This window comes from Odontesthes bonariensis, chromosome 2 (assembly GCF_027942865.1).
Source record: "Odontesthes bonariensis isolate fOdoBon6 chromosome 2, fOdoBon6.hap1, whole genome shotgun sequence".
Taxonomy (NCBI): Eukaryota; Metazoa; Chordata; class Actinopteri; order Atheriniformes; family Atherinopsidae; genus Odontesthes; species Odontesthes bonariensis.
In genome coordinates, this window is record NC_134507.1 from 1,742,377 (window position 1) to 1,760,833 (window position 18,457).

General features: G+C 44.1%; 1 protein-coding gene and 1 pseudogene across 5 annotated transcripts in view; both read left to right on the top strand.

Moving 5' to 3' along the window:
- Positions 1-18,457, top strand: part of LOC142388616 (NACHT, LRR and PYD domains-containing protein 12-like) — an 83,917-nt gene that overhangs the window by 15,206 nt on the left and 50,254 nt on the right. Inside the window, exons 2-9 of one of the 5 annotated variants that reach the window (XM_075474116.1) lie at positions 75-194; positions 947-1,179; positions 5,323-7,102; positions 8,828-9,001; positions 9,866-10,042; positions 10,186-10,362; positions 10,506-10,682; positions 10,838-10,925. The exons of 3 other annotated variants lie outside the window; for them this stretch is intronic. In XM_075474116.1, coding sequence (XP_075330231.1) covers positions 75-194; positions 947-1,179; positions 5,323-7,102; positions 8,828-9,001; positions 9,866-10,042; positions 10,186-10,362; positions 10,506-10,682; positions 10,838-10,847 — 2,848 coding nt within the window. In that variant the 3' untranslated portion in view covers positions 10,848-10,925. Of the gene's footprint in view, positions 1-74; positions 195-946; positions 1,180-5,322; positions 7,103-8,827; positions 9,002-9,865; positions 10,043-10,185; positions 10,363-10,505; positions 10,683-10,837; positions 10,926-18,457 lie in introns of those variants that run through there. One more of the 5 variants, XM_075474080.1, reaches the window with a different exon arrangement.
- LOC142388637 (E3 SUMO-protein ligase ZBED1-like) lies at positions 12,315-14,305 on the top strand (annotated as a pseudogene).

An 18,457-nucleotide genomic window follows, 5' to 3' on the forward strand; every position in this document is an offset into this window, starting at 1 on the left:
GCAGTTGGAAAGGAAAGCAGAAATATCAATATATGAATGAATGTATATGAATAACAGCATGTTTGTGTTTGCAGAGGTCAGCACCACAGACGGAGAGCAGAGTCTCCAACATCAGACTGTCTGTCTCTGAAGAGTGACTGGTCCAAAGAAATACCTCCAGACCTCAGTGATGAAGCTGGACCCTCAGGCACAAAGTAAGACAACTGAAAAAGAGATTTTAGGATCTTTCATGATCTGTTTAATTTCTGTTAAACTCAGCATTTATATTCAAACCAGCTCAATGTCCTGTTAACTAGGTTAGCACAGGCACTAACTTGCTGCTGTCTCCTGTTGCCATGACAACGAATGGAAGAACAGCAGTCAGTCTGGTGTCAAACCAAGGAGATGGTGGTGCACAATCTGATGTGGCAAACCCAAAACTCTGGCTACAGAGCTGAGTTTCTGATCATTTTGGTTTGTGTTGGAAATCTAAACTCTACTTCCAGTTCAGGAGCAACACGGCCTCTGAACAGGACCACATGTCTGTCAGTGATGGTCTATTTTCTGCCTCTGACAGCTCAGGGGGTCACAGTGGATGGATGTGGAATGAAATGTGATCATCTCAGAGTGTAGCTGCAGCCAGTGTTGTTAGAATCTATTTGATCAGCCCAGGTCTTTATCAATACACTTATTGGTTATCTGTAATTACTAAAGAGTTTTTTATTTCTTAATTCTAAGAGAGCAAATGTAGAACAGGATTAGGACTGATTTTAAATCTAATTAAATGTTTTCTGCAGAGCAGCAGCAGTAATATTCACACAGTGAAGTCAGCTCATAAACTGAGGATTGAACCAAATGTGAAATGTTGCTGCAGGAAGGGTTGAGTTTGTATTCACATCAAACAGCAGAGTTGATGCCAAATGGAGTTATTTTAAAAGGATTTTAGTGATGAAGACATGTGTTGCAGAGGGAGGAAGAGGAGTGATGTTTGTGAGGAGCAGCAGCTGTCCTGCTGTGCTCTGTGTCAGGACGTCCTGAAGGATCCGGTCTCTGCCAGCTGTGGACACTGGTTCTGCAGACAGTGCATCACCTCATACTGGGACCAGTCTGCTCCCTCAGGAGGCTCATACTGGGACCAGTCTGCTCCCTCAGGAGGCTCCTCCTGTCCCCAGTGTGGAGAAAGATCCAGAGCTGCACCAGGTCAGATATTTCTGTTAACCCGTTTAGACGCACACACACATCAACATGTTCAAGATGCACAAACAATAATATTTGACCAAAAATATTAATCTCCATGACGATAAAGTCAGTGGTTTAAAAAGAGGAGGTTTAACTGCTGAAATGTGTCTGTTTTTATTTCAGTTGATGTTTTAGTTTCTTCAGACGCTGAGAATAAAAGTGTTAGTGGGCAGTTGTTAGTTTTCAGCCCCCCTCAGGTTTCAGAAGGACTTCACACACAGCTTTGGGTCTGAATGGTTAACCTGCTGATTTAATGCAGACGCATTGTGGTGTCAAACAGAACAACACACACTGCACGAAAAGAGGGATTTGTGTCACTGTGGACGGCAGTGAACTTCCGCGAATTTGCCTAATTTTCGGACGCACCTGGGCGCTTGCAGGCAGACAAACTTTAAGTTTGTTGAGCGAGAAAATTGTCGGAAACGAACCCGGCTCGCGGCGGGCTCTCACAGCGGGGTGCTAATGGCTCAGCGATTAGCACCCCGCTGTGAGAGTGCCTGGACCTCTCACTGGCCTCGCTGGTATTGGACAAAAAAGGCACGTGATTACATAAAAAAGCTCCTGTAAAGATGACCTCCCATTGGCCAATAAGGTTAATATATGCATACTTTATATGGGCATACATTCAGCAATTATGATTAATAATTGTGATTATGATTACTAATATTCCTGGGATGTTTGTGTACTTCATATATTCACGTCATTCTTATAAGCTGCACTATGACTAGGCTAATGCAGGCATGAATGACGTGAATCTATTGAGAATGAAAAAGGAAACTTTTTTTTTTTTTTTTTTTAAGCGCTTTTATTGCCACACCACACAATGTACATAGCTTACATTGTAATAAGAACCATGTTGATAATAAAGAATTGAAAACTATATACACATACTGGTGTAGCCTACAATATACACAATAAGTCTAAACGCCGCCGTTTGGAATCCGCATTCTTCGCATTACTCCGGTCCCTGCAGGGTCTGCGGGAGTTGTCAGACGTCCTCATCCTGGATCAGAAGCTGGCTTCTGGGAGCTGTTGGAATAACCAATAAATAATCAAAACATAGTCTATCCATGCACAGCATATTGACAACTTGTCTATAAAGTAACAAAAGTCATGTTGACAGCGTATATGTTCTTACTCTCTTTCACTCTTCTGTGGTGAGACTGTGAGTATTTCGGGTTGGCTTCAAGACGCGCCTGTAGCACAGCACACAGGTCCGTCACGCAGCTGAAAAAAACAAACAAGAGAAATGAATAAAATGACCAGTGCTTAAAAGTACAGTACCAGCCGTGGTAAAAGTCAGCGCCGCTCACCCTCGATAGTGTCCCCGTCTGCCTCTCTGAAGTTCGGACAGTGTGACACCGCCTCCTTCCAGCGACTCGTTACATCCATATTGTGAGGTGACAGTAGCCTGTAAAAACAACAGGCCTATGGTTAATAAAAAAAAACTGAATTAACGTAACGTAACATCGGGTCCAACTCAACTAGATATTGGGAGAACATTCACTTATTCTTATCCTTGACCTGGATTATAATGCCACGGTGAGTTATGCAGGCGGCGAACTGCTTCCTACAAATTGAAAACACGAAATTCATTTTTTTTAAATAAAGCAACTCACACTGGTTTTCACGTGATGGCCACAATTAAGTTGAGTTTAGCCTAAAGCCACAGTCAATAACCTACTCTTACCGCGATTTTCGGATTCTGTATCCGCCTTCTCTTGGGGGTGCGCTCTTCAACTTCTCTGGAATGTAACTCCAGTCCGTTCTCGACGGCCATCTTACCTCCAACCTAGCGAATCTCTGGTCGATTCCCTCCAGAACCCTCTCCACGACCGTATCCACAGTGCTGGCCACCATACGAGACATTCCGGTCATAGCATTCAACAGGACTTTCATTTTATCTGCCTGTAAGCAAGTGAGTAAGTAAGTTTAATATACAGCACATTTAAAATCAGTGAGAACTGTCCCAAGTGCTGTACAGTGTCAACAAGACTAAAATTAAACAATCAAATGGTCATGTGCAAGTAGAAAAAAACACACAAACCTGTAGACCCGCAGAGAGTTGCTGGGGAGTTGAAAGCAAGTTGTCTTCCAGCCATTGTATTCCGCATACCAGGGCAGTTTTCACAGCACGGGACCTCAGCGATTTCTGTCGCCTTCTGTCTCCTTCTGTCTCCTTCTGTCTCCTTCTGTCTGCCTTGCTGCCGCCAGATCTGCTCCTTAAACTTTTTGTTTACACTGCACGGCACAATGTTTCTCATACGTGATTGAACGAGAGCTTATGCGAGCCGTTAAGCTCCACCAATCATATGCGTATACGTCATTACACGGAATACTCGCGAGACAACCTCCCGTCCTTTTGCTATTTAATGTTGTCTGACCACAGCTGGCAATTTGCACTGTTTTGACACAAAAATGGACTCTGCAAGGACAAAGAAAAGACCTCGGCGATATTGTGACACCGAATTAAGCCATACACAATAAAACACTGAGCGCACTACTGCACATTATGTATACAGGCCAGATTTCTATATTTTTATTTCTATATTTCTATTTTATTTAAGAAACCTTTTAGAATATTGCTGCTGCATGCTTATTTTATATTTATCTTATCTTTATTATTATACATTTGGACATCCAGTGCGGGCAACAAAGAAAATAATTTCATTGTTCAGGGAAACACGTTTCTAACTGCACACATGACAATAAACCTTTGAATCCTTGAATCCTTGAATTTTGCCCACAAAAAGCGGTTACAAAAGAGGTGTTTGGGAGAAAAAAAACCAGATATGCATCACCTGTCACCAGCAGACAGCGTGCACCTCTTCTTTTTCAAGACAACACAGCAACAAACTTGGCTGGAGTTGGAGGTGATAGTGATGAATGTGTAGAAACAGGCCTGCCCAACCCCCACCTCACCTCACCCCACCCCACTTGAAAATGACTGTGGCAGCTCCTGACCTGATCACTGGCATTTACATATTAAAGGCTCTCCTAAGTCGGGAAGGGGAGGGGGGCATGGGGGAGCAGTTGCCAGGTCAATTTGCGACAATTTGAGCCAAGTTTTCACTTTTACCACCGCAAATGCAGGGGCTCAACGTATGCGGACATGTAAGGGGCCACATACATCCACAAATCCCTCTTTTCATGCAGTGACAACATTTGTTAGGACCTGACTCACATGGACACAACAACAGAGACACACCATCAGTTCAAGCTAAAGAATCATTTTATTAACTCACATCAGACTGAATTAATACGCCAAATCAAAGCTTTATGTTCTGGGCTGTGGACATCAGTTAAATCAGAGCTGGATCATATTTCTGAGTGGAAGACATGAATGTAAATGCTGTAATGAGCAAATGGATCAGAAAATGAAACTAAACCAACACAATAACCAAGATAGCAGCACCTGTGGAGAAGAGCAGAGTAATCAGACTGAAATCAGGACTCAAGGCAAGGCAAGTTTATTTGTACAGCACAATTCAACTACAAAGCGATTCAAAGTGCTTCACAGAGACATTAAAATAGTAGAAATAAAAAGCATGATTTAAATTTTAAAGAAATAAGAACAATATAAAATCAGAAGTTAAAATGTGATTAAGTTTTGAGCTTTATTCAAACGCAGCTGAAAATAGGTATGTCTTTAACCTAAAGGAGCCAAAATAAGATGGAAGGAGCCACAGGTGTCCTAAATCACACAAATCAGCTCCCAGCAGAACAAACAGACACTCGTTAATACCCCAACCAACCACAAGAGGACCCACGGGGTCATCACAGAGGTCATCAGGAACATCATTTAAAGCTGAACTCCCAGTGAAATGGATCTGAGGTTTCTTCTGGAACACATGTCCTCTGTTCACTCTGCAGAAGGGAAAGCCAAACCCAAATGAATACATGTACTTTTCATATTTGATGGTTTCATGATGGCAGCAGCTGTCCCTGTATTCATTAACCAATCAGAATCCTGTTTGTTCACACAGTTTGGAGGCACTGGGTCTAAATTCAGACACAGAACACAACACAGATAAAGAAGAACAAATGGTGATGAATTGAATCTAATCTGTTTGTGTTTGGTCTCATTTGTTCTTTGGTCAGCAGATGCTGGTCTGCAGGAGGTTTTAGATGAACATAAGATGAGTCTGAGGACGAGATGTGAACATGTGACTGAAGGAAGTGATGGAGCAGGAGGTGGAACCCTCCTCAGCAGGATCTACACTGAGCTCTACATCACAGAGGGACAGAGTGAAGAGGTTAATACCCAACATGAGGTGAGGCAGCTGGAGACGGCTTCCAAGATCCGCCATGACTCTCCCATCAGGTGCCAGGACATCTTTAAAGCCTTAGCTGAGCAGAAGGGAGCCATCAGAGTGGTTCTGACCAACGGCGTCGCTGGTGTTGGAAAAACCTTCTCAGTGCTGAAGTTCACTCTGGACTGGGCAGAGGGCCTGGAGAACCAGGATGTCAGTGTGGTGATTCTGCTTTCCTTCAGGGAGCTGAACCTGATCAGAGAGGAGCAGCACAGTCTTCTCACGCTGCTCCATGTTTTCCATCCAACATTACAGCAGCTCCCAGCAGAGCAGCTGGCCGGCTGCGCACTTCTGTTCATCCTGGACGGCCTGGATGAAAGCAGACTGTCTCTGGAGTTCAGCTGTCAGGTTGTGTCTGAGCTCACCCAGAAGTCATCAGTCAGCGTGCTGCTGACAAACCTCATCAGGGGGAACCTGCTTCCCTCGGCTCGCCTCTGGATAACCACACGGCCCGCAGCGGCCAATCAGATCCCTCCTGCGTGTGTCGCCAGGGTAACAGAAGTACGAGGCTTCACCGATGCCCAGAAGGAGGAGTACTTCAGGAGGAGGTTCAGAGATGAAGAGCGGTCCAGCAGAATCAGCTTCCACATCCGGGCATCCAGGAGCCTCCACATCATGTGTGGAATCCCAGTCTTCTGCTGGATCACTGCTACAGTTCTGGAGCACATGTTGACCCCCGAGCAGAGAGCAGAGCTGCCCAAGACCACCACTGACATGTACTCCCACTTCCTGCTGGTTCAGACACAGAGGAAGAAGAACAAGTACCACCAGGGACCTGAGGCGGGTCCACAGGGGCTGACGGAGGCTGACGTGGACGTTCTCCTGAAGCTGGGGAGGCTGGCGTTTGAACATCTGGAGAAAGGAAACATCATGTTCTACCAAGAAGACCTGGAGCAGTGTGGCCTGGATGTCCCAGAGGCATCGCTGTATTCAGGAGTTTGTACAGAGATCTTCAGAAGAGAGTGTGGGATCTTCCAGAAACCAGTTTACTGCTTTGTTCATCTGAGTGTTCAGGAGTTTCTGGCTGCAGTCTACATGATGCACTGCTACACCAACAGGAAGGTGGAGGTGCTGAAGAGCTTCCTGGGAGAAGAATACAGTGACTCATCTCTGGATGACTTCCTGAAGACAGTCATGGAGAAATCCCTCTACAGTAAAAATGGCCACCTGGACCTGTTTGTCCGCTTCCTTCATGGCCTCTCTGTGGAGTCCAACCAGAGACTCTTAGCAGGCCTGCTGGGTCAGACACAGAACAGTCCAGAAACCATCCAGGAAGTCATCTACAACCTGAAGATGATGAACACGTCTAAAATTTCTCCTGACAGAAGCATCAACATCTTCCACTGTCTGATGGAGATGAACCACCTCTCAGTTCATCAGGAGATCCAAGAGTTCCTGAAGTCAGAGAACAGATCAGAGGAGGAACTCTCAGAGATCCAGTGCTCAGCTCTGGCCTACATGCTGCAGATGTCAGAGGAGGTTCTGGAGGAGTTGGACCTGGATGAGTACAACACAACAGAGGAGGGACAAAGGAGGCTGATTCCAGCTGTGAGGAACTGCAGAAAGTTCCGGTGAGTTGATGTGTTCATTGACTTCATGAGTCGGTGTAGATTAGTAGTTTAGTTCCCTAAAAGCCGTTTCTGCACATGAACAGCAGAGATGTTCTGGAGAACCTGCAGACAGGTTCATCTGGACCTTTCCCACAGTTGCTGCTCACATGTGCTTCACAGCAGCAGACCTACTGTTGGAGACAGGAAGCCAGCATTAACCTGCTGTTTCCACTGTTTCCCATGTAGGCCTGCTTTATGCCCACATGGCCGGTCCCCAACACAACCAGAAGCTAAGAAATCTGCCCAGCACATAAAGAGTGTTTCCATGGCAACCTGACTCACAGGAGAGAATCTTGGACAGATTGGGCCAGTTCCCAGCTCACTGGAAATGATGCAACAGAAATCTGTGGGAATATGTTGGAACAAGTATTTTGGGGGTTTAAAGTTTTACTGAACTGGATCATTAAGAGCATTTGTCAGAATAAAAGTTTTTGTTGGTAAAATTGTGATGGTTGGATCAGCAGAAGGTTTTATAGGTGAGCGGCCTCAGTCGGGTCATTTCATTGTTGGCTGTTGGAGGGATTGATTGTGAAAGCTTTGGCTCAACGGTCTCTGCCGTCATATCTTTTACTTCATAATGTGCCGCACATTTTCAATGGGAGACAGGTGTGGACTGCAGGCGGGCCAGTTTAGCTCCTGCACTCTGCTCCTATGAAGCCACGCTGCCGGCACACCTGCAGAATGTGGCCTGGCATCGTCTTGCTGAAATAAGCAGGACGTCCCTGAAAAAGCCGTGTTGCTCCTGTTTGGAGCTTTCAGCATTAATGGCGCCCTCACAGATGTGCAGGTTACCCACGCCATGGGCACCAACACAGCCCCACACCATCACAGATGCTGGCTTTGGAACTTTGCTCTGGTACAATCTGGATGCTCCTTTTCCTCTTTAGCCCGGAGGACACCACGTCCATGATTTCCACAAACGGTTTGAAATGTGGACTCAGACCACGGCACAGTACTGAATGCTAGCAGCTTTTATAGCTGCAGATTAGAGATATTAAGACATCCATCTGCAGTGAAACGCAGGCGCCATCATCTGAGAAGACGGCGTGAACTGTGGCCTTTGCACAGAATGTAAATATACGAGGGGAAAGCTCAAAGCGTACCGCCTGCAGTGTTGGAGCTGATGTCTCCGGAGACATAATGATGTTGCTCTGTGGCAGCTTTCAGACCCCTGGAGAAGCTAACTGGTGCTTAGAAGCTTCTTAGAGTGGATTCTTCCTGTATATGGGTGTGAACAGTCCCAGCTGACAGTGGTTAGCAAAGAGATCGTCTTTCAGCTGTAAATGTTCACTAAGCTGAACTTTTTATAAAGATTCTGGAGTCAAATGAAAGATGTAAGAATGTAAAAAGGTTTTTCTGAACAAGACGTCCTTATTCTGACTTTGGGATCAGATCAAACATGTTTTCAGTCTGAATGTGACACCACATTTCCTTCTTTATCTGCAGATTAGAGAAAATAATGAAGAAAAGTCAGTTTAAAGGAGCTCAGGTCTGAGAGACTGAAGAGATTAATGATGTCGTGTCAAACAGGAAGATGAGATCAATCACAGATGTGAAGAACAGATGTTCATCAGAGGACATTACATTCACATCACTGTGTTCAGTTAGAATATGAGTTCAGTTGGTGTTTATAGTGCAGATTGTCTGATTTTAGTAGAACTGACGTCACGTTTTCTCTCATCACAGACTTACTGGTTGTTATCTCTCAGAGACTGAGTGTGAAGTTGTGGCCTCTGCTTTAAAGTCCAACCCCTCCCATCTGAAAGAACTGGACCTGACTGGCAACAAGCTGTGGGATCCAGCAGTGGAACATCTGTCTGCTGGCCTGGAAAGTCCAAACTGCAGACTGGAGGCTCTGGGGTCAGTTCACTGCAGCTCTTTTACTTCTTCTGTTTTAGTTGAAATGATTTAGTGATGTGTGGAAATATCCAAACATTCAGTGTTTCCACATGTCTGAATGAATCCTCCCTTCCATCCTTTTCACCTGCCAAAGCAATTCTTTCCTCACTTTCACACACTGAAGCAGAGCTGTTCCTTAGAAAAATCATCCTGGTAAAAATCATTTTTCTTCAGTCATAAAAGGAGAGAAAACACTTTAGATCAGAGGTAAACATGGAGCAGCTGAAATGTAGCTTTGACTCACCTTTCTGGTCCATCTGAGAGATGTTTGATCAGTAAAGTTATGAAAGCTGGATGCAGATTAAACTGCAACAAACTGACAGATCTGCTGCTTCTGCTGCTCATTTGAACAGGACAAATGTGCAGAGTTCAGTCACTTTAACTCCAACGACTCAGTCTGCTTTGGGCTTTAGCCTCCACCCAGTAATTAGTGACAGACTGGAGGAAATGGCAAAGCGCTGACTCTGCACTTTATTTTAAACATGAAGGATGAAAAATCACCAAAGTTGAGAGGATCACATGCTAAAAGAATCCATCACAAAGTGCAGAAACCAGAGAGGAATTCAGAATTACACCACAGAAGAAGAACATGCTGCACACACTCATCTCAGCACTTATTTCCCTTGCTGCTGCTTCCAAATGGTCATTCTTGCTTTACTAGTGGTTTAAATAATGTGGTAAAATAACTGAATCATTTCCAAAGATGAGCACTAGTGGCAGAGCCGGATCCAAATACGATATTTGGAAAGGCACATATAGCTGATTAAAGTCAGTTTCAGCCTGCATCCTGTTGGCTTCAGCTCACATGTTTTATTCTTTATTCAGATTGGAGGACTGCAGTTTGTCAGAGATCAGCTGTGCTTCTCTGGTCTCAGCTCTGAAGTCCAACCCCTCCTCCCATCTGACAGAACTGGACCTGAGCTGGAACACCATCGGTGACTCTGCAGCGAAGGAGCTGAGCAGCTTTCTGCAGAGTCCACACTGTGGACTGAAGACTCTGAGGTCAGACACCATGTTTTAGTTGTGTGTTCAGATTAATATGATGTGAAAGTTGTGCTGGTCTTCATGGTAAAGTCTGTGTTCTTCTTCTGGGCTTTAGTTGATGAAATGATGATCTATTAAATCATGTTTTATTCTTTATTCAGATTGGTGGACTGCAGTTTGTCACAGATCAGCCGTGCTTCTCTGGTCTCAGCTCTGAAGTCCAACCCCTCCTCCCATCTGACAGAACTGGACCTGAGCTGTAACACCATCAGTGACTCTGTAGAGAAGGAGCTGAGCAGCTTTCTGCAGAGTCCACACTGTGGACTGAAGACTCTGAGGTCAGACACCATGTTTTAGTTGTGTGTTCAGATTAATATGATGTGAAAGTTGTGCTGGTCTTCATGGTAAAGTCTGTGTTCTTCTTCTGGGCTTTAGTTGATGAAACGATGATCTATTAAATCATGTTTTATTCTTTATTCAGATTGTGGCGCTGCGGTTTGTCACAGATCAGCTGTGCTTCTCTGGCTTCAGCTCTGAAGTCCAACCCCTCCTCCCATCTGACAGAACTGGACCTGAGCTGCAACAAGCTGAATGAATCAGCAGTGAAGGAGCTGTCTGAGCTTGTGGAGAGTCCACACAGCAAACTGCAGACTCTGAGGTCAGTAGAGGGTCGGAGGTCCATGCAGCTCTCAGCAGTATTTTATCAGACTTTATTTATTAATTATTCTATTTATTAAAGCTGATGGCAGCTGAGGAAGAGACGCTCTGGAAACACTCGTTTATCTCCTCTCTTCTTTCTTCTTCTCTCTACAGCTGGGAGTGATGAACAGGACGATGTGAGCTGAGAGGATGATCTGTGTCCTGATGATCTACAGGATGAAGCAGCAGCAGCTGGTGTGCAGAGAGACTCTGACTGCACCCTGATGATGATGATGATGATGATGATGATGATGATGATGTGTTTGTATTCTGTGTTTTTCTTCCTTTGGAATAACCATGTTAAAGTTGGGTTAGAAATGATCAGTAATGAAAACGATCCTTAAACCTTCAGTTCCATCTGAACTTAAAGAAAAGCCACAGTCTAAAGTTTGACACCAGTTTTATTCTCTCGGCTTCATTTTCTGCCTTTAAAAACTGACTTTTAATGTGTAAATCTTTCATCTTTTAATCTTTAAATCCATCAGTGGAAATGAGAAGCTGTCAGTGTGATTCAGTCAGAGACGACTGAGCTGATGGAAATGTGGGAACCTGAAAGGAACATTTGATTATTATTATTATTGTTAAAGCCTCCCAAACAGTTGGGAAAGATGAAGAAAATAGTGATGTGGCAACACTTTTCTGTCCCGGCAGTCAGGAGGATGTGCCAGCTACTTCTGTGCCGAGTGAAAAGCTGGAGGGGTCGTAACAAAGAAGAGGAACAGACTGAAGCCCAACTCAGCTGAAATCATCTTGTTGTTACATAAACATCTTTCAACCTTTCTATAAATCTTACTAAAGCATATCTCTATTACATACAGCATTTTATGATGGCACAATCACGTTATAACACAAATATATTATTAATGTCTCTAATTAAACGGTCAAACATTTAAAGATGCACATGGAACCTTTATTGTTCTGCAGAACAGTGTCTCTCTGTTTTATAACACCCGGCCCTTTAAATGCTGTGTTGAAGGTGGCCAGCAGATGGCGCCATAATTAATTTGATCAAATGCTTTGGAACACTGAACCCAGGCCCGCCGCTCCGCATACACAGAGAGCTTAGGGCCCCAAGTACCTGGTGGGGGCCCTCAAAATTAAGGTTGTTAAAAAAATTTCATGATAGTTATTATTTTACTACATTAAAGAAATTATATAAATTGGTCATTAATTGTGTGCCCTACTCGATTCAGGCAAATTAGATGTGTTTACCTTATCTATACCCCCCCTTCCTGAAATGGTACAATGGTTCCTGAATGGTACAGTCTTCAAAGTTACCGCATCGGAGGTGGTGGAGCATCTTCCTACCTGACGTTTACCGAGTTATGCCCGTTAACAGTGAAGAAGATTTAGAATGTCAAGTAGGGTTGGTAATGAATAATCGATGATCGATTATTTGTTTGTAAGAATTTATTCGACTAAAATTCTAAGCCTAATAAATAATCGTTCTGATCGCGCGCATTATGAGAACAGCTATGACTTCCGGTATCTTGCGTGACGACAGACGAAACCGGCAGGTGGTGGTATGCGCAAGCACAGCGTAACCCGCCAATAACTCAAAGAAGAAAAAGAAGACAACAGACGAGCTGTGATGAAGCGGGCTAGAAGAAGTGCAGTGTGGGACCATTTCTCTAGAAAAGACAATAAAGTCCAATGTAATTATTGTGACGCCCTGTTTACCTACCATAGTGCAACGTCTCCACTAATATATCATCTAAAAAATGTACATCCGAACGTTAATTCCGGCGAAGCCAGCTCAAGCGGAGGGCAGCCAACCATTCAGGCTACACTAGGTAGGAGGATGTGTGATGACAAGCGAGCGAACAAAGTCACCGAACGCATAGTGAATATGATTGTGAAAGATATGTTGCCTTTAAGTGTGGCTGACTGCGAGGGTTTTCGGGAACTTATGGGATTTGTTGAGCCAGGATACCGTATTCCATCCAGAAAAAACGTTCACCAACCGCTTGGAGCAACAGTATGCTGAGAAGAAGGCAGAGTTAAAAGAGAAACTTGCTTCTGCCGACGTCGCTTTGACCACTGACTGCTGGACTGCTTTGACTACGGAGAGCTACATTACAGTGACATGCCACTTCATAGATGAAGACTGGCAAGTGAAGTCGGCAGTCCTTCTCACAGAGAGTTTTTCAGACAAACACACTGCCGACAATTTGGCTGAGAAATTAAAGGAATCTGTGGATGATTGGGGGCTCGCTGGCCGAGTAGCTGCTTGCGTGCATGACAACGCCAGGAATACAGTTGCGGCAAACGATCCCACTCGAGTGAGTTGGCAGTCACTCCCATGCTTTGCACATACTTTACAGTTAGCCATCAGTGATGGCTTCGCTCTTGACATGCATAGGGTCATTGCAGCAGCTGGGAGGTTAGTTAAGCATTTCCACCATAGCACACCTGCTACCCGCGCACTGGAGGCAAAGCAAGAACAACTACAACTGCCAAAACACCGCCTGATCCAGTCTTGCAAAACCCGTTGGAATTCGGTCTGTGACATGTTCGAGAGGTTAATGGAACAACGATGGGCTGTCACTGCAGTGCTCTCCGATCGTACAGTGACTAAAATCCAAAATGCCAGAATTCTCAAGATGAAAGATGAACACTGGCAGTTAATGGAAGACTCTTTACCTGTGTTGAAGGCGCTGAAGTGTGCTACAACGGTATTATCTTCAGAGACAGAGGTCTCAATCTCCAGCACATATCCCATTACCTTCAGCCTGATAAATGGTCATCTTAAGAGTGATGATGGAGGCCACCCCAAGATTGAAGCGTTCAAGAATGAAGTGCGGTCTCAGCTGGCCAAACGAATGAAGGTAGGCCTGTGTTTGATGTTGCTGCTACTAGTTCTAGCTATTTGTCTATAGCTATTAATAGACCAGCTCCAATGTTCTTATTTTTTGTGTATCTCTGCAGGTCGATTCGGACAACTTCCCTTCAACGTCACCAGCAATGATTGCTATGATCTTAGATCCTCGCCACAAACATTTAGGATATCTCAAGCCTTCACAAAGGTTGACTTTGAAGAATGCAGTACTGGATATCGCGGCCACCACTACTGTTGAGCAGAGTGATGCGGCTGACAGCGCAGGATCACTGCCGCGGGGAAGTGCTACTGCAAGTGCCATAGCTGCGCTTTTGGGTGACAACTACACTGCTAGTCCAAATGAAGATACGGAATTGGATGGCTATCTCAAAGACCATCCACCTCCCCTGGATACAAATCCCACAGACTGGTGGAAAAATAACGGAGGGAGATACCCAAGACTGGCTAAATTGGCACAGCACAATCTGTGTATACCGGCGACCTCCATCCCATCTGAACGAGTTTTTTCAGCTGCCGGACTGACAGTAAATCGATTGCGCACACGCCTTACCCCAGAACATGTAAACATGTTGATTTTTATGAACAAAAACACATAGGTGAGTCTGTGATGTATAATGTATGCAGGCAGTTGTTTATTAGCCTACGGTTGCTTGTTAGCCTACTGTTGCTTGTTAGCCTACGGTTGCTTGTTAGCCTACTGTTGCTTGTTAGCCTACGGTTGCTTGTTAGCCTACTGTTGTTTGTTAGCCTACGGTTGCTTGTTAGCCTACTGTTGCTTGTTAGCCTACGGTTGCTTGTTAGCCTACTGTTGCTTGTTAGCCTACGGTTGCTTGTTAGCCTACTGTTGCTTGTTAGCCTACGGTTGCTTGTTAGCCTACTGTTGTTTGTTAGCCTACGGTTGCTTGTTAGCCTACGGTTGCTTGTTAGCCTACGGTTGCTTGTTAGCCTACTGTTGTTTGTTAGCCCATTTCTTACCTTACTGTAGCCTGTAAGGTAGCCTGCATGTCGCCAATACATTGGCACGGCAGTCAGTTATAACAGTTCAGTGATATAATATGGCAATAAGCCAGGTTTTGATATCATTGTGTATTTATGTCCAGTTTGATGACCGTCAATTTCGTTCATAGCCTACGGTTACATAATCTAAGTTAAAACTCAATTGTCAAATAGGCTAATTGCCGCCAGCATTGAGCTGAAGTTTTACAGAATACAGTCATTAGACCGTGTTATTTCTTAATGTCATTATTTTCCAATGTTATTATTATTTTTCAAAGGTCTAGTCTAGGCTGTAGCCTACTTTTTTTTCAAAGTGATCAGGCAGTGATGTGTTTGCATAGCCTACTCGTTAAAAATCCGTCGGATGCCATAATGCACTGTGATAAACTAAAGTTGACTACTAAATGGCATATTTTATTAATAAACCTATTTTTGATAAATCAGTCCTGTCCTGTGCGTGTTTTGACCTTAATTTGTGTGGGGGTGATGGTGAAGGCAAAACCATGTCGATGGCTCTGAGCGGGGACAAGTGACGTCATGCTTTAGTTAATAATCGATTAATTGTTTGATAACGTTATCAATATTCGAACATGAAAATTCCTGAAAAGTCCCAACCCTAATGTCAAGTAAAAGGCCACATGATTCTGGCGCTGACAAAAGAAAGAAAAGAAAACGGAGAGATGACGCTCGTGCATCCCTTGCTGGTACGTTTGTGTTTTTGGTGTAATTGTTCTGCTAACCCAACGTTCAGTGATATTGCTGCCAGCTAACGTCAGCAACCTAGGCTTGGTTAGCGATTGGATTTGATGAAAAGTTTGGAGTTATGAACAAAATCTACTAAATGCTGGCGACCGTGTGTAGAGTTTGTGTAAAGTACAGCACTGTCACACGCTGAGTGGCGTAGCAGGCCGCCAACAGGTGTGACGGGAATGATTGACATCTACCCATCATTCCCCTAAAAAGCGAGAAAAGTTAACAAGACAAACGCAGTAATGGCATCATAAAGAAGTTATATTAGTGGCGCGGAAAAATGGAGGAAGAAAAACGGCCTGAGGACAAAGGTAAGGCATGTGTTGGGTGATGTGGGCTGGATAGCTGGAGGTGGGACGTTTTTTGTGTTTATTTGTCCTGCTAGCTAGCCTCGGATAAATGTTGTGTAGCTGGCTGGGGTTTGTTCGTTATAAACTCGGCTTCAGTGTTTGCCTCATGAAAGTTTGCTTATATAAGATGAGTATGACAGTCAGTCCTGCCACGGGAATGACTGACTGACTCCAGTTTATTCAGATTCTAGCAGGGAGGGAGGCATGTTGTTGTCCTGCTCTGTCATTGTTCAGTGGAAGTTGTCTCTCAGGTATTTGACACGATTTTGTATTACTTAGGATTCATTTGCTAAGTTTGCTGTGTTATTTATAGGCCTCTAATTAGAAGCGTTCTACTGTTAGTTTTTTAAGTGATATACAAATATTAGGCATCCTGTTGATTATTTTAGAATATTGTGGCAGTGGATCATTTTTCTTAGTTTTATTACTTTAACTAGTACAATGTGTAGATAAATGCAGAAACTTCTTAAAAGTGACAAGTTCAAAAACTCTTTTGTTCCTCTGGCCATCAGGATGTACAACAGCTTTAAGTGATGGCGCTTCTGTATTTCACTGGTCACTTATATTTTTAAACTGTTTTTTTAAATAGTTTTTTAAATTCTTAGATTGTTTATAATTGTATAAACATTTTTTATTGCTTTATGTCTTGCTACTGGATGCTTGAATTTCCTTCGGGATCAATAAAGTATCTATCTACTTTGTAATTGGGTACAATCTTTAAAGGGACGCTGTACATTACAGTTTAATATTTAAAAAAACTCAAAATCTTTTATTTATTGTTTTCTTTGTATTATATATTCTTATTAGTTTAACTTGCCTGAGTGGTTCAACTTAAGATGTTAAATTTAAACTCTAGCCTGTTTTGCTCATAAAGTATAATAGATCTTAGTATAGATCTTAAATGGTTAGGAATCTCTTCATTGTAGTTTGACAAACTAGGGGCCCCCAAACGGTATCTTGCTTAGGGCCCCCACAAAGCTAGAAACGGCCCTGACTGAACCGTTTCAACACGATGGCTTCATGTTGGTTCAGTGGTTCAGAAAGCTTCGGTTTCTCCATCGCTGGCAAAGATTCACAGACCAGGACATAGACGGCCTTTATTTTACAGCAGATAAACAGGAAGTAGGCAGAGAGGAAGGAGGACCTGCAGCAAGGACCCCAGGCTGGGACTGGGACCCCAGAGTCAGACCTGGACCTGGACCCGGGCCGGCCCTCTGAGGACCTACAGCTTCAGTTCACGGAGCTCCTGCACCAGCTGAGCTAAAGGCTCCTATTTTCTGTGTAAGTGTTGTACTTTAAAGTCTACAGCTGAGCTTCTCTGGCTCTCTTTTCTACCTGAAATCCACCTTTAACTGAGCTTGAAGTAAACTTTAAGCTAACTGTGTGAACACCAGCAGTGGAACACACATGGAACATTTCAGAAGACATTAGTTGGTGTTTGACACCAAAACATACGAACAATGACAGCAACATGTCAGCTGAACTTAAACTGAACAGATTAAACACGAGTGCAGGTCAAATATACTCAGACTTCTCTGGATACTCGTCACTGTAATCCAGGTGAACTTCGGTGTCATTTCAGTAAATCACCTCTAAGAACACAAGAAGTGAACTGAACTCTCTTTTTGTTGTAGATTGAAAGAAGTCCGCTAACGGCACCGCTGGGTGGACTTCTTTGTTCTGAGTTGTTCAGTCAGGAAACAAACCGTGTATGGAGGTGACTTCCAGCTGTCGCTCACATTCAGAAGACATCAGACTGCTGTTTGTTCCTTTTTGTTGGAGCTACAGGGACATCAGTGCTGCTCACTCTGCTGTGGAGCAGAAACCAAACAAAGATGCTGCTTTGTGTTTCAGTCTCATCCAGCTGCAGCAGTTTTGAACCTGAAAGCTACGGTGGCCGACACGTGCAAACGGCGAAACAAATCCAACAATAAAATGCTGCAAGAGAAAATGCGGCAATCACAAAAACGACCGGAGCACACGCGCTGCAAACATCAAAACACAACGGAAGTTCGCCAGGCCAGTAGGGGGTCTCGACCTGTGGGATAGGGGATATCTATGGGAGATCTACCATATTAATGAAAGAGAAGGAAGTCAAAAGGTAGTCATTTATGTCTTTTTTAAACACTTGGCCGTAATCTTTTACCTTATAATAGCGACATAACTCCGCTGCTCTTCTATAATAAAGTAAAAGATTACGGCCAAGTGTACCTTTTGACTTTCTTCTCTTTCATTAATATGGTAGATCCATCTCCCATAGTCGATCCCCTATCCCACAGGTCGAGACCCCCTACTGGCCTGGCGAACTTCCGTTGTGTTTTGAAGTTTGCAGCGTTTCTGTCTTGCATGTGTTTTGGGGTTTGCAGCGCGTGTGCTCCGGTTGTTTTTGTTATTGCCGCATTTTTCTCTTGCAGCATTTTATTGTTGGATTTGTTTCGCCGTTTGCAGCGCGTTTGTACGTGTCGGCCACCGTAGAAAGCTGCTTCGGGGGACATTTGAGGGAAGGTGTCTGTGAGGAGTTCATGTCGGAGCTTCCTGTTTGTGTTGGTGCAGCAGCACCACCTGCTGTCCAAACCAACCAACTGCATCAGTGCTGAAGCCACATCTCAGAGCTCCTTCAGGCTCGCTGCTGTGTGAGGCTTCTTGTTGCTGTCTGACACTGAGCTCACTGACGGACAAAATGTCCACGTTCATGTGTTCCCGTCACACTCCTGATTATTCTACAGAAGATTTCACAACAGGCTGGCAGAGGGAGAAATAGGCATTATGGCAGGATGTACGATCTCTCCATTAGCATTT